At 36.9% G+C, this 16497-nt stretch overlaps 2 protein-coding genes across 3 annotated transcripts in view; one reads left to right on the top strand and one right to left on the bottom strand.

The window, feature by feature from the left end:
• Positions 1-2418, top strand: part of CACNA1D (calcium voltage-gated channel subunit alpha1 D) — a 168464-nt gene extending 166046 nt beyond the window's left edge. For both annotated transcript variants that reach the window (XM_066558320.1, XM_066558319.1), the window contains one exon: positions 222-2418. In XM_066558320.1, coding sequence (XP_066414417.1) covers positions 222-515 — 294 coding nt within the window. In that variant the 3' untranslated portion in view covers positions 516-2418. The remainder of the gene's footprint in view (positions 1-221) is intronic.
• A 4368-nt stretch (positions 2419-6786) lies between these two features.
• CHDH (choline dehydrogenase) lies at positions 6787-15184 on the bottom strand. The gene is made up of 7 exons (XM_066558227.1): positions 14440-15184; positions 13885-14036; positions 10996-11125; positions 10111-10245; positions 8842-8984; positions 7926-8028; positions 6787-7343 (listed from the first exon to the last, which is right to left on the bottom strand). The coding sequence occupies exons 1-7, from the start codon at positions 15182-15184 to the stop codon at positions 6925-6927; spliced, it is 1827 nt and encodes a 608-aa protein (XP_066414324.1). The 3' UTR covers positions 6787-6924.
• Between the last annotated feature and the right edge of the window lie 1313 nt (positions 15185-16497).

Here is a 16497-nt window from a genome sequence, read left to right as displayed (position 1 = left end):
CCAGGTGTACGGCAGCACCATTTACATTATCACATATCATGGTGTTCTTTGGAGTCTTTTCATTGTTTATTTCATTGTTATTTACCTGTAGAGTTTGGCTGGGGGTTGCTCCAGTGATTCAGCATGGGGTTTCTAGTGCTTTCATCAATGAGCAATGCTATGATCTGTCTGTTGTTCTGTAATTCCACTGAAATTCTCACTCTCCCCCTTCCCTCTGCCAGGTACTTATATCTGAAGGCCTAGGAAGGTATGCAAAGGACCCTAAGTTTGTTTCGGCTACAAAACATGAGATTGCTGATGCATGTGACATGACTATTGATGAGATGGAGAGTGCAGCAAGTAACCTTCTCAATGGGAATATCAGCAATGGGACCAACGGGGATATGTTTCCAATTCTAAGCAGACAAGATTATGAACTTCAAGATTTTGGTCCTGGCTACAGCGACGAAGAGCCAGAAACGGGACGATACGAAGAAGACTTAGCTGATGAAATGATATGCATTACAAGCTTATAGTATTTAGCAAGGAAAATGTTCTAATAACAGAAAAAGTGCCTCATAGTTTCAAGATGCTAGGCACTAGCTGGAGTGAATAACCAATCCAAGTTTTGTACGAGTGATGTCGCACCTCAAGGAAGCCATAACTAATAAATTTATTATCTCCAGGTTGCCGAAATGTGAACAGAGCTGCAGTAAGGTCAAGTCTCCTCCCATGGAATCTTCAGTTCCTCTGTAGGAATGAGGTTCTTTTGAAACCAAGCAGATTGTGACAATCAGTTTTTTGAGGGCTAGAGCAGGATTCTGAGGTGTAATATCTTGCCTGTCTTTCAACCTTGTGCTGCTGTCCTTCCTAGTAGAGCAGGATTTTGTCAGTGACAATGTCTCTATAGGTCTGGCACAGGATTGTGTGGGAAACAGCAACATGAGATGAGTGATGACAACCAATAATGTCATTACCTCAGTGCTCAAAGCATATCAGCTACCATTGCATATCCATTCTAACATTGTTTTCAAACTTGCCTCCTAATTTCTTTTCTTAATGCTCTTCTAAAATATGATTTGTCATGCTCTACCTGTTAGAGATTGTTGGAAAAAGAAGTTATATAAAGAATAATCTGTCATATGTAACATCAGTTTACATAGGAAAATATCATTCAGATGGTCTGTTTTCTGACTATCATGTTAAGGGCAAAATATACTGGAATAATTGCATTCTTACTAATGCACTTGCAACCAGGTTATAGTAGAATTAGATAAGATAGTTTGCTAAAAATTATATAGTAGAAAATATTGTAAATTAATTGTAATATACAATGATTTGTATTTGTAAAGAGATGTTCTATATTTTGTAATTATTGTACCGTAATTGAACTGCAGCAATATTTATGGACCCTAATTATTGTAACTCTCCACAGAATTCTAGATAGAAGTATTTTTACTTGGAATATATAGATCTATAGCATAAATATTTAAATAGAGCCACCTCTCAGTGTAAATCTCTTTTTGGGATAAAGTGTCAAGTGTGAACTTGGCAACAGATCAGATTTTTTAAAAATAATTAAGTCAAAAGAATCTCTCTGCAAAAGGGATGCACCATTGACTACTCAGTCTTATACTTGGAAAGGTTAAAAATTTAAAGTAATTTCCCTTTTTTTTTTTTTTTTTGACTGAAAAGTAAGCTCTAATTTTATTTTTGTAATAACCTGATGCAAAAAACCCAAAAACCCTGGCAAGTTCATGCCAGGGTGTTCCTGGTCATGAGACAGCAAGTTTTGACAAATACCCTAAATTGACACAGAAATTATCTGAGGCAGAAAATACTTCACAGGTAAATGAAAATGCTTTACTTCAGTACTATTTTCTCTGCTTGGAAAGAGAAGAAATGTGATAGTATGATTCTACACAGAACCAAAAACCTTGATATGAAAAATATATTATTTTATTGCCTCTACCTTTCTGTTGTTCTATGTGTACTATTTCAAAGATTTATTTTTATGCAATCAAGAGAGGGCTTCAATATTGTTCACAATGCAGTAAAACCCTGAAAAGTCTTTGAGGCTGAAATGACCTTGGAGGATAATTAAAACACCCTGAAAGCTACTGTCTATTTTGTTAGCACTGGATAACAATGACTTGTTCTAACAAGTTATCTTATCAGGTTTTACCTGTAGTTCCTATGCTAGATAGCAATCCAGTTCACATTTTTACAAATGTGATGTTTAAAACATGTCAATAAACATTTTGTACATAATGACAGTTTCCTATGAATAGCTTACAGACTTCCTCTGAAATTGTTCTTATTTCAAATGCCAGGATAAGAACTTAAAGGTTTGTAAATTATTTCTTGACCTACATCATTTTGTATTAAAACAAATGCAAAATGTTCTTCAAAATAAAACTGTGTAATAATTTTATTATACCTGGGAGTCCTTTTACTAATATTTTTTCACCAAGAAGTTCCAAAGGTTAAATTCAATTTGCCATGTTATAAGAATGGGAGTAAATGTGTAGAATGGAGTATCAGTCTGCAGTGTCACATCATTCAAGTCTTTTATGAATGGTTGCTGTTAACCACAAAGAAATAAAACAATCAGAGTATTCATGTGCAAAAGGGATTACTACTTCTCCAGAGAAAGACCTATGGAAATGATTTGGAAAATTTGACTAAAATACCCCGAAACATCTAAATAAACTTTCCATGCTGTATTGGGAAGCTCTTGGGCAGGTTACCCAGCAATATTCACTTTGTTACACTTTTCCAGCTCACAAAAACAAAATCTGGGAGGCCAAAATGGAGCTATCCCTGTGAAGTAACAATGAGTAGATTTCAATGTTCTACCTTCTGTGGTAAAGCCACTTATAACCACCTTCAAGGCAACTGATGTTAGAATTTTAAAAAAAAAGGAGGAAAACAATCTCAGAATTGTATTTTATCCAGCATGGACATTTGATAGCACATCAGGTTTGGCAGATTGAGCAGAGTGACAGGATTTTTAATGAGTGCTTTCTCCAAAGAGATAGAAAACAATATGCTGACCTCACTGTATTTTCATGCTTTTAGTCCTCAGCCTTTAATAGTGTGATGAGAGACTCTTTAAGGTAGATAAGAAATTTTATGAGAGAAGTGTTTGCAAAAATAAACAATGAAGGAAATTTAGTTGCAGACCATATTTGATGTAGCTATTGGCTTAGGGGAGAACATTTGTATAAGATGAAAAGAATACTTGTTTGCTTTTACTACAGAAATATGTGGTAACAAGTAATTAATATATGCATAATTACATGGTAATTGGCACCCTTAGAATACTACCAATCATAGTAAGTAGTACAAAAAACCTAGAAGTTCTCTCAACAATTAAATCATCATTTATGAAAGTCCAAATTTGTTTATATATGTATTTAATGAGAGAAAATACTAGTAAAGAATTAAAGACTGGTAAGTATTCCACAGTGAAGAAAATTCACTGAAAAAAGGAATCTATAACATATATTCATATTTGAACAGAGTCTTTTTTGGGAGCTTGGCTGACAGAAGAATTAAGACTAAAAATTGTAATAATGTAATAAGATATGCTTGTGTTCTCCCTCTTCATTTTAACTATAATATAAAAGGTATTTAATTACTTTTATTATTATTTAATTATATATGATATATCTATACTTTCTATAATTTAATATATTTATGCTTTCGTTATTTCTCAAAATCCATTTTTACATTTATTTTATAGAAAATGCATATTACAAGCCCACTTTTCCCGTGTTCCTATACCTGCCTAATTTGGTTGCAGACTAATTGACAGTGGGCACTTGGCAAGGATTTTAAGGTTGTGGTGTACAAAATCTTACATAAATTGAATACCATGCAATTTTACAAAAACTGCTATATTGTGTTGCTTTTAAAATCACTTCTCATACTGAAAAAACTTGAACTGAAATGTGTGTGCAAAAGAAATGTTTTTGGTCACTTTTCCTTCTTAATCTCATTGTCCCCAGCCAGAGACCTCCAACTGCATGGAGCATCTGCAGCAAGCCATTTCCAAGGAGATGCTGGTGTTCTCTCTTGCAGTACCATTGCTGGTCCAAGCATGCTGGCAGGTCTAGTAATTCTTGAATTAAACAGCTTTTACAGTTAACTGGTTTTGAACATATAATATGTTATCTGCATATTTATAGAATTTATATCTGGGTAGAATTGGGAATAATCACACTGTATTATTTTGTTAAATAGGTAAAACTGTGGAATTACAACCTGTGTTCTGCAGTCCAGTAAGATGTAAAGGATGATTAATTGCAGCTGTGAGTCTGCCAGTGCTCCACAGGATATATCAGAATAACCTAGACCCATTCTAAGAACCCTTTGGCAGACTTGACTCTGCTGGAAGTCACAAAAATTTTTAACAGGAATTAAATAACAGCAGCCAGGTACAACACAGGACAAATTAATGGTAAATTGATGCTACTTAAGATTTCCCCAGGGCAACAAACCCTCCAGCACTGCATCACAGGAATCTCATGAGGGAGCCTCGGTGCTTGATAGCAGTGAAGCTGGAATTAGTAAAGCAGCTGCAGCTCACAGCAATGAAGATGTTCAAGTGTTTAGAAAGAGAGGAATCTGCAAGGTGTTTGTGGATGGTTAGAACTGCAAGAAAAGATGATGATGTTTCAGAAGAAATGCCTGATTATCTGATTTCTCAGTGCAGCAATGAGCATAAGACACATGAATACCTAACCTTGCCATTTACTCCTTGTTTTAGAGCTTGGCATAACAGCAGAGAGGTCTGTGCATGTTCAGTGGTAAATTATGTAAGCCAGTGGCCAGTTAATCCTCTGAAGTTGCATAATAACAATTCCCATCTTGCATGCCTGGAGTGGAAACCCACATTGTAAATCTGCAAATGCAGGAACTTCAGTGTCTCACCTTGCCAAACTGCCTCCCTTCTCAACTGCACAGGACTGTGGTAAGTCTTACCAGTATATATAACTTCAAATATCCTTATTGTATTCCAAATGACACTAGAGCTCACTGAATACCCTTAAAGAAAAATCTCACAAGCATAAGTGCTGAAAAAGAATTATTTGCCATGAGGAGGTACACAATACCCAGTCCATGCTTTTCTCAAAGAGTTCACCAGAGGAATTGTCTCCTTAACTCAGCTAATCAATCACCTGTGATGTGAAATATTCTTGTTCTTCCCCTCATTTCAAAAGAATGCATCACATACATAGAAAGGGTTTACCTGTCTCCCTTTGGAGCAGAGTTCACTGCTGTTATCTTCCATCTTCAGTGGTTTTGTTCGTGTTTATGCAGATGCTCTAAGGAATTAAGTCCTTTCCTTCAGCAGAGCTTCCAGTCAGTGCCTTAGACAGAGCAGCAGCAGGTACAAGTATCTGCCTTAAACATCTGCAGTTGTCCTTCCAGCCAACATCTGACTCAGCAAGGTTTTCTACAGTCTGTTAAAATTGTGTAAAATTCCAATTTTTGCTAAAAAGATGTTTATTCTCTTTGCCACAAGTCCTGAGCAATCTTAGGCTACAGAAAATTTGACTTTATGATTTGACATCTGCTTAGTGAGAAGTTACTTTGGAATAATTAATAAATACAAAATAATCAATGGAATAAATTTCCTTCAGTGAGTTCAGTTTCTTTAGGTTTTTTTTTAATCAATACCTGAAAGTTAGTTTGACACCAAAAACAGCCATGAAAGCTCAAGTATCTTACCTTACACATCTGAAAATTAAAAAAGCATAGATTTAAATCTTAACTAGAATATAGCATTGGTTCACTGAATAAGATATTTGCTTCTAATTTAAAAAGACCTCATATCATCAATAACTGACCTTATACAGTTATTTTGAGTAACATTTCATTTTAAATATAGTTTGGTTGTAATTTTTCTAAATAAAATTTGAGTGAATGAAGGCACCATTCAGAATATTTACTGATAAGTATCTTTTGCAAACAATCATCTGAGCAAAGACCAATCACTTTAAGGATGTTATACAAAGTGCAGATCTCTGACTGCTAGAGTGGTAAAACTACATCAGCTTAAATTGTGAGCAGAATTCTACTAAGTGCTTTATTAAAAAAAAAATCAAAATCAAAACAAAGAGGAATATCATTTTTCCAGTAGATTTTTATAAATTTCAACTCCAGCTCTGCATTTTTAGAAAAATAAGTTCTGATAAATACACTGTATGTCTTCTCCCTGAATGCTCTACAGTTAGAGGCTGATGAGCTCAGTGAAATCTAAATTTAAGTGGGATTTGTAAACCGTGCATTCCCTTCACAAAGGAAATGTTTGTCATGTTTGACAAACTCTGAGCACATGCAGATTCCTCCCTTTCCTAAGAATTCTGATACAAACGAATTCAGCTCTTGAATTTGAAATTGCATAAGTGCTTACATTTGCTTGACAATTCTCTGCAGGATGTGGTGATTACTGACTAGCTGTTTTCCTGGGTAAAATCCTCATAGCAGTTAAAATTCTTCAAACAACATAATCATTTTCAGAACGGCCCACAGTAATCTCTTCCATTCCTCATGCAGTCACATGGCATTTCTGGCTGTTGGCATTTAGAAACAGCTTCTTTTCAACAGAAAATTTTAATTTACCACAAAATGTCATATTTAACTAAATTTGTGATTTTTGGAGTGTTCTGCACAGGGCCAGGAGTTGGACTTAATGATCCTGATTGGTCCCATGAAACTCAGCATATTCTATGATTCTAAAAAAGGAACTTAGGCCAGCTGATTAAAAAAGACCAGTAGGTAGTCTAATACAAAAAAAATATTAACATTAATAGCTATTTTAATAGGATATGTTGTTTTGCATGATATTTATCATGTTGGCATATTCAGTATGAGATACCAACATGTGGATGAAAGCCTAAATAGCAAATGATATGAAAGGATGAGAATATTAATTTATCTCTGTGTTTCCAAGGTCTTGGGCTTATATACAGGAACATTCTTCTCCTGAAGTGACGGCAGGCCCTTAATTATATCTGCAGCTTTCTCTGCTATCATGATAGTTGGGGCATTCAAGTTTCCAGTCACAACACTGGGCATTATTGAAGCATCAACTACTCTCAAATTTTCAACACCAATTACTTTTGTTTGGGGATCCACTACAGCAGTGCTGTCTGAAGGCTGACCCATTTTACAGGTGCAGGAAGGATGATAAGCACTGTCAGCCTTCTGCCTTACGAAAGCATCTATGTCTTTGTCAGACTGAACATGATTTCCTGGTTGAATTTCAGGCCCGCGAAATTTTTCAAAAGCTTTCTGAGCAAAGATCTCTCTGGTCAACTTGACACACTGGCGGAATTCCCAAATATCTCTTTCTGTAGAGAGAGAAAATGAGAAAATTGTAAGTACTCATTTAATTTACCAGTATACACAGAATGCAACATAGAAAAAAGCAGCATTGTGGAAAAAAATGCTGGAAGGAAAGTCCCTCACTTGTTGCTGAAAGCCATGATAAAGAAGAATATTTTTTAAAGTCACAGATATTTACATTCACTGTGAACAAAACTGTTGCTTATACTGCACTAGCCCAAAATGGAAGATATGAACTATGAGGAATTGCACTTTATCTTGCTGTGCCCACTATCTAGGAAAAGGAAAATACTCTCAGCACAAAGGAGCAAAATACATTAATTCCTTCACAAGCAGAGAGGGTGATGAAACAAACAGCAAGACACAGCAGATTCTGAGAATTCTGACTTCATCCCCAACAGGAAATTCCTTCTAGCTTGCACAGTGCTTTGTAAAATCAGCTCTTTTCATACTAGTTAACTTTTATAAATGGAAATAAGTAATAATGTACCAACCAGCACTTCTGAACTGGTGTTGAGTAGGTACAAAAATCAGCTCCTGAAACAGGCAGGAAATAAGCTGAGAGAGCAAGGAGAGGCTGCAATTACCTGTTGACAGGTAGTTGGGCTCAATGATGGGGTGGTCGTTTGGGTCTGAACTCTTGAGCTTCAGCCATCCCACACTTGTGCTCCTCATGGGTCCCACGTGGACCTGCAACACCCAACACAACCCATCAGGTCTACTTCCAGTACTTCCAAATTCAGCATTGCTTTTTGGTTTTTTTTTTTTTCTTTTTTTTTTTTTTTTTTCAATTTAGACAGACTATACAAATTCAGCAAATATAAACATTAACCATTGATAGTGGAAAATACCATTGAGCATTTTTCCATTTTATATAATTATTTTGTAAATATATAGTTCCATTACAGGGAGAAAATATGCCTGTCACATCAACTCACAGCTGTTCTTTTCATTTAAAATACAACCATTCCAATTTAGTAGCATCAGAGCTCTCTAATATAATCAGCAACTGGACCAAACTATTTTGTCTCTGAAGGAAGGAGATTAGTGAGGAAAAACATATATATTCAGTGACAGTTCCCCAGAATTAATACTCAGAGTGTTGGATTAAGATGATAGTCTAAAAAGGGGCTTGGATTTTGCCAGTGAATAAATGAGTGTTTCTATACATTTTCACTTAAACCTTTGTCTCAACTGCAGAGGAACAGTTTTGTTCCATTGCAAAATTGTGTCCTAACCCACAGCACTAGGGCACTTCAGTAGAGTGAATACTTCATTCAATACTTGCCTTCTTTCCCAGAGATAAAAGCCAAGATAATTTTGGTGGCAATATCAAACAACAAGGCTGTGTTTTCTCCTCTGAAGGAGGTTAAGTAGTCTATTTCATATTATACTGAACAAAATATTTTCCAGTATATAGCCAAATTATCAACATTTATAATGAAGCATAAACCTCCTTGCTAATGGCTACAAAGTCTTACTGGAATATTCTCTTTGCCTCACCTGGTAAGCTTCCATAGTGGAAGCAACCCGACCGTGGTCAATCACCTGGGAAGGGAGAAAGTGGAACTGAATGTCGGGGTGAGGAACCCCGGGTTCACTCCGGATGAAACCCCCAGATTCCAGGTGGGCAGTGGCTCCCTCACCTAGGGAGGGTAAAGGAGGGAGAAGATGCCATTAAAATACCTCCAAAGAGCAACAAGTTTACTTGTTTTTAACCTGTAGATGCACTACCATGAATAATTGATTTGTACAGCGTTAATTGCAAGGAATGCAAATCCATTATGAGCAGCTTGTAGTTTAGGCACTGTGCACCACTTTCATCTGCCTTTTAATTCCTGGATAAATGTAAATATGCATAACTTTGGAAATCCCACTGATCTGAGAATGGGATGTTACAGTTATCTCAGTGGCAGGCCAAGGCTCTACCTCCAGAAGCAGATTTGGGTCCTAACAGGTGTGGAGGGACCTGGCTGCACATCCTGATGCTCCTGCACTGCTCATTCTGTGATGTGCACTCCAGTTATCCCATCAGTCACATGGAACAGGCAGAGCCATCTGCAGTGCCTGCCCTGAAGGGAAAGATGAAAGCCCTGCAAGGTGCCTTATATTATTTTCACTTCTGTTTAAAACTGTAGGTTGGCCCTCAATATTTACTTGCATGGTAAAAAGCCTCATATACCCAGAATAAGTTGCCAAATAATAAAAAAATTCAGCAAGTGATGTAGAGATTAACTTTGACCAAGCTATTTAACTGCCATCAAGGATTATATTTACTGATTCTTTGTACAACTTATGACTGAGGTACTGTAAAATTCATGTGTCATTATAAGGAAAACCAATTCACATTTACTTACAGGGCAAAAGGATTCTGATCAGAGCAACAAACTAATTCTTTTGAGACAGTTATACAGAAGTCAGTTCAATAACATACTTTTATTGACATCACACTGATTTAAAATAGAATATTTTCTCCATCTTTTTTTCAATAGCTTTTCTTAGTAGCACTGATTTTTAAATGTAGAATTTTTATTTGCATTAGATATAGAAATGTTAATAATAATCTCCTTCATTACCTAAGATATAAAAGCTTTGAAATATTCTGCTACAGAAGAAAAGAAGTAGTTCAAATCCATTTGCAAATTCCAGTTATTTCTCAGAGCATGCAAAAGATTATATATCAAGGCTCCCAGCCTATAAAACTCACAGATAAAAGGCTGTCATAATTCTAAATCAGTCAGTGGTAGAATGATTGCAGACTTTGCTTCATACCTGTAAATTTCCAAAGCCATTCGAGACCAATCCTCACCATGTTCAGTGGCTTTTGGGCACTATATAGAGTAATAGGTTTGGTGCACTTTTGCTGGACATACACTTCTAAATGATCTTGCAGGTTCTGGCCTACTCCTGCAGGGGGTAGAAAGAAGGGAAGGAGGGAGAAGAAAGTGAGAGGAAAGAAAATGTTATTTCACACAGAAAGATTACCCACCATGTTTCAAGGAGAGAACATCTTAAGTGGGAACTAAACCAAGCTCTTACAAGGGCAGTGGTGACACAGACCAAGGCCATGAGTCACATCAGCCTTTTGCTCGTGTCAGAATAAGGTTTTACATAAACAGAACTAGAATGAAAATAGTTACATATATAACTAGAATAACAATACTAGTTACATACATAACTGGACTGAAAATAGAAATTTAAATGGCAGATATATCAGTTGTTCTAAAATTGCCACTGGTTCTAAACACTGTGCTAACTTCCTTAGCTTTAAGGAAAAGTTCATGTTATTTCTTCTATATTTGAATATTTATGACAGTGGGAGTTTACACAATGTGTAGTGGATCAAAACTAATTCAAAACTCTTAATGACAAGTGTGCTGCTTAACTATAGAAATTTGCCTTCAGAAAGGCATTTTTCATTGTCATATATGGTGAAGAAAGAGTAGGAGTTTGTTGCTTAGTTCTAAAATCAATGCATGTTTCCACTGATTTGTATAAAATCAATACATCTTTCCATTGATTTGTAACAAACATGTTTTCAACATGTGTTTCAGTCTACACAACTTGAAATAAAGAAAATTTTATTTCACTATTAATTTAATTTAATTGTCATTCTGTTGCATCCATAGGAAGACAAAAGAAAGAAAAAAAAATTACCAGGAAGATGGCAAACAACAGGGATCCCCAGTTTTTTTAGATCATCTGCATTTCCAATTCCAGACAACATAAGCAGCTGGGGAGAATTTATGGCACCTCCACTTAAAATAACTTCCTTATTGGCAAAAACCTAAAAGGAAATGAGCACAAAAGCCCTAACATTATAAAGCCTGAGCTGAATGCAAGCAACATCAGGGGCTGCTGTTTGAATATGCTGTTCTGATCCAGATTAGACACCCTTCCCTCACATTTTCCTCATTTCAATGTACTCCTGTCTTGCCAGAATTTTCCACAGAGAGAAGTAATCAAGCTTTTGCTTTGATCATTGCTGTATTTATTCCCATCTTTACAATCCATTCAAACTGTATGGCACAGAAACATTCAGCTCCTGTCCTTGCCAGGGAATAGTACCTGTGGCACTCAGATCAGGCAGCTAAGCTTCTCTGCCATTTTCAGTAACCCTTTATAAATTAAAACTGGAACTCCTAAGGAAGATTTGGAATTCACAGACATGGTAGCTCAAAAATTCTTAAGAGCTTTTTTTTTTTTAAATTCAACCAAGGCTAAGCTTTGATTTCTTAGCTCATGGTAGTCCTCCCCCCCACCATTCACTAAAGCACTACTGTTAAAATAGTAGCAGGCATAGATTGAATTTTGTTTTGCTAACAGTTTTTTTATCAAATGGTTTGGTCTGAGCCCTGAGCTGGTCATGACACAGGCTGCTAAATTATTTCTCTACCTTTGACTTGGAGTTTTAACAGATTAATGCATATTAACTTTGAACCTTGTCCTTTTTGAGTGACACCTCAGCTATACAGAAAGATGGCAAAATGTTGCTACAGTAACATCCAAGTGTAATAATAATAAAAAGCATTTTGACACTATTCATCCAATATGGCCAACAGATGGCCAGTCCTATTACCTTGTATTTGTTACTGTTTTGCTCTGGGCAATGATTAGCATGTTAAGACTAATAAACACTGTATCAGAGCCTGTTGAATCAATACTTAGAGCTGTATTTTGCATGTTATACAAACTTATTTTACTTATTTACATTTTCTATGGTACACACAGAACTGGTACCAGAGCAGCATTCAAATGGTGCTTGCTCAGTCTAAACCCCCTGCAAAGTCAGCACTGTAGTTACTGCTGGCCCACACACAGTTTTTCATAATGTCTCAGCTAACATGCTAAGAGGAAAAAGTGACTGATACACTTTTGTTTGAGTTAGTCTATAATACATTAAAACATTTTAATCCTTTATATGAAATACGAATTAGAAATATACTTTTCTGCTTGATTCTGAACTTAAAAACTCCAGGAATGTTCAGTCTACCTTTCCTACTTTTACTGGAGTCCTGGGAGATCTCTAGGACTTCAGTGTTAGACAAATAACAAGTCATTGGCTGGTGAATACATTCTGAGTAACTTTTGAATCAGGTTTGATGATCTTTTCATTTTGCTGATGACTGATGTAAAAGAGATTATATCTAAAATAGACTGTAAAAAGAAAAACATTTTAATGTAGTCAATTGCTTCATCTTGACGGTCATAATGCAATAAAATTATTAGTTCTTCCATCCTGACAGGTATAAAATATTCCAGAAAGTAAAAGCAGATACTAATCCTGCAGTTTTGATGCTGGGGGAGGGAGGGGAGGGGGAAAGAAGGAAGGGAAATACTATGAAGATGTATTTTTTACAATACATGATATAAACATATATTATTCACTATGTAGAAGTCATGCATATATTAGTATGTATGAAAATTCATAGCAATTGAAGAATTTTGCAATTAAATGGTCCAGTACTCAGAAAGTCTTTGATCGTGTGTAATTGGGTTTTCAAGACTTTCTTCAACAAAATTGAACTTGATAATGGCACAAGAACAGCAATTAGAAGTACTGTTTTTGCAGAAATTTAATAGCTTATGAAATCAGTTAATGGTTCTGCAACTTTTGTTTCATATTGGTAAAATGATTATCATTTCCAATCCACTTAGAAAGCAACAGATTTGATCTGTGCTTTAGAAAATCAAAGAACAGATTATTTATACTGCATTTTAACTTCTGGCAGGTGCTCAGTCACAGAACTTGGCTGCTGAGTTTTATAAGGGTTATTGAACTCAAACCACCTAGATCTGTACTCAGCTCCCTCTAGATATTATTATTACATTTTGTAATTGTTTTATAGTCCTTTCTGACCAAATATCTTAGTTATTAGCATACAAAACCCTTTTAGGCAATAGCCTGGTTACAGACTAATCCATAATCAGCTGTTAAGGGAAGTGAGAATGGTGTGGGTCTTACAAAGTTCAATGGATTGAAAGAGGCCTAAAATGAGCCCATTATCCAGAATTTTGTAATAACAATTCAAGCTTCCTTCCACACAATCACATTTTCAGTGGGAGTTGGACTGAAACTGAGACATATTCATTCCACAGCCAACCATAAGGCAAGATTTGTCATCTATCCCTTGAGCAATTCAGATTTCAGCATCTGGCTTTTACAGATTTTCCTCTGCCAGAATTGTTTTTCAGAAACATCCCCATTGCAGCACTCTGGTCAATGTGCTGGGACAGGGCATGGTTGCACCATAGGCTCCAGTCTTACACAACACTCTGTGGAACATCAAGTTATGGCCTGTCCCCTCAGCACTGGCAGATGGAAATGTGATGATGAAGTTAATCTCTAAATCAATACAACTGGAATATATAATGTACTGCAAAATAACTGGCAAGGAATCATATAGTGTAAGAAACAACATAACCTCTAGAAAAAAGAGAACATTTTGCTCAGTAAAGTGCCATTTTTAATAGACTTTTTTAAAAAAAAATACATAATTTAGCTTTGATTCATACCTCTCATACTTAAAATTGAAAATCTCTTACCTTTTTCCTTTGCCCATTTTTCACATACTCAATACCAATGCATTTTGTTCCTTGGAACAAGATTTTTGTTACAAGTGTCTTCTCTGCAACTGAGAAATTTGGGCGTGATATGGCTGGGCGAAGATAAGCACTAGCTGTGCTCCATCTTTGACCTACAATGTATATTTACATTAAACATCAAAACAGTCATGCTCAGTACGCTTCAGATTTTGGCCAATAACCACCAGGATGCCTACAGAGAGAAAGTCTTCATAGAGTTTATAGAGTTGAAAGCAAATGTGATTTGATATAATAATTAAAGATATTATTTTAACATAACAAATTTCACAATGACATAATTAACTGTGAATCAGGACTTTTCTACCAATGCAACTTGCAATGAAGTGCACAGTACATTGATAGCAAGCAAGAGATGAATAGGGTGTAAATACAGAGTGCCATATCTGGGCAGTAACCTAAACATTCAAATGGCATTCAGTGTAGATTATCTGTCCATATTTCAACATTATTTCTGGGTCAGAAATAGACATTACTCGAGGACCCTTTCTGGTTTACCTTTGTGTATAGTCATGTCCATCCAGCCAAAGCCTTCCTGCTGGTACCCGTTCATGTCGTCTGTGAAGGGATACCCGGCTTGCTGGGCAGCCTCCAGGAAAGCCTGATGGAGAGGATGGTTTGTTTTCCCTCTTGACACGTGCAGGGGGCCATTCCCTCCTCTGTACTGATCCGGCCCCAGTTCGTGTGTCTGTGCCTTCTTGAAATAGGGCAGGCAGTGCTCATAGTCCCAGCCCGGAGCCCCCTCCCTGCTCCAGCGGTTGTAATCCTCGGCGTGCCCGCGGATGTAGACCATGGCATTGAGGGACGAGGAGCCGCCCCACACCCTGCCCCGGGGCCAGTACATCACCCGGCTGTCCATGTGCCTCTGCGGGGTGGTGTGGTAGTACCAGTTGTACTTCTCATCACACAGGTTGTACGTTAAGGCAGCAGGCATGTGGATCTTCCACATCAGCCTTGTACTGCCCAGCAGGGTGTCCTTGGGGCCGGCTTCCAGCAGCAGCACGGTGCTGTGCGGGTCCTCTGTCAGCCTGTTGGCCAGCACACAGCCTGCTGAGCCAGCCCCCACGATGATGTAATTATAAGAGTCTGTCTTTTCAGAGCTCAGCTGGGATGATGCACGTGAAATTTTGAATTGTTCGTTGATGCCGAATGTGTTCTTTAACGTGTGTGCTTTAAACAGGCTTCCTGCTACTTTGCACATCACAGAACTGTGACATTTAAATCCTTTCATTAAATATGACATCTTTACTGATAGTCACTCTTGCTGAATTTCTGACAAAAATCCAGTGGTTTACCCTAGGAAAAAAACCCAAAGATACTAATTAAAATGTAAGCATTACTACCTCTAAAATGTCAGTCATTTTCAGGTGACAATGCTATGCTTTACCCATTTGCACTACCCAAAAAGTTAACAACAATGGCAATAAACAGGTAAACATTATTATTATTATTAATTAATTAAATATTGTTATTTAGTCTTATTATTCTTTTAGTCAGTCTGTGCAGCAGTCAAATGTACTGTCCGAAATTATATGTAGTCTGATTTTGATTTGCTTCTGGTTCCTAAGACAGATGAATATTTTCAAGTATTTGCCAAACCCAGAAGAGGCAGAAACTTTTGCATTCCTTGTAGTCTCTCTCTGTCCACCTCTAAGAGGCAAGAATTTAAGAACAACAACAATTTCAAAAACTCCCCTGTGAGTCTGTGACAGTGATATCACACACACAAGGCAATTCACAATGGAAATGATGAGTATGCTCACTGCACATTCTGCCAGAGAGTGTCTCCACAAAACAAATGTGTAAAAAACTCATTTCCAGCTATCCTTAATGTGATAACTGCTGAATTTGCATGTGTCTCCTAACACAGGGAAAGGCAAAATCTGTTCATCTGTGCCTTTCTGCCTTGCTACCAAACCTAGATCCTGCAAGAGTACTCTAAATACAGTTACAATCTAATGCCACCAGCTCCTTAGGCTGAGTAAGAATGGCAAATTTTTTACTTTCAGTGAAGCCTGTGAGCCCTGGAAGTACCACAGGTTTAGCTCTGTGCTGCACTGGTTTGGGCACAGGGACTCAATGCCAGATTTTTTTGTGTGTTGCAGGTACTGGCCAGCCTGAAGGATTTCTCCTGCTCCCTCCCCCTGAAACCATTTCATTTGGTCTAAACAATTAGTAAAGTGGGGTGTTCTTTGACTGTAAATAATATTTCTCCCTGGCCCATGACTTCAGTCTAAGCTGTTGTTCTGCATTCTAGAGACAGCAGCTTATCCAGAGTCCACTACACTTATCTCTTCCAGCACTGCCCAGCTGAGAGAGATAAGCAAGAATTCTCCTGAAATACATTGAATCCTCTGTAACAAAATTAGGAGTAAATTGCTGCTAAATGTTAAAAATTTCCGTGCACAATTTCAATTTTATACACATTCATTTGCAAAAGTATGTTCCTTTACTCTTGGGAAACAGATTAGAAGAAGCATAACTCTCTGAAGGAAGAAAACTTGTAATAAACTTGTTTGTAAACTTGTAATAAACTTTCCTTAGGAAAACTTGTAA

This window comes from Molothrus aeneus, chromosome 12 (genome assembly GCF_037042795.1).
Source record: "Molothrus aeneus isolate 106 chromosome 12, BPBGC_Maene_1.0, whole genome shotgun sequence".
NCBI classification, from domain to species: Eukaryota; Metazoa; Chordata; class Aves; order Passeriformes; family Icteridae; genus Molothrus; species Molothrus aeneus.
The sequence above is the reverse complement of the archived record's forward strand: the minus strand, read 5'-3'. Positions and strand labels throughout refer to the sequence as shown.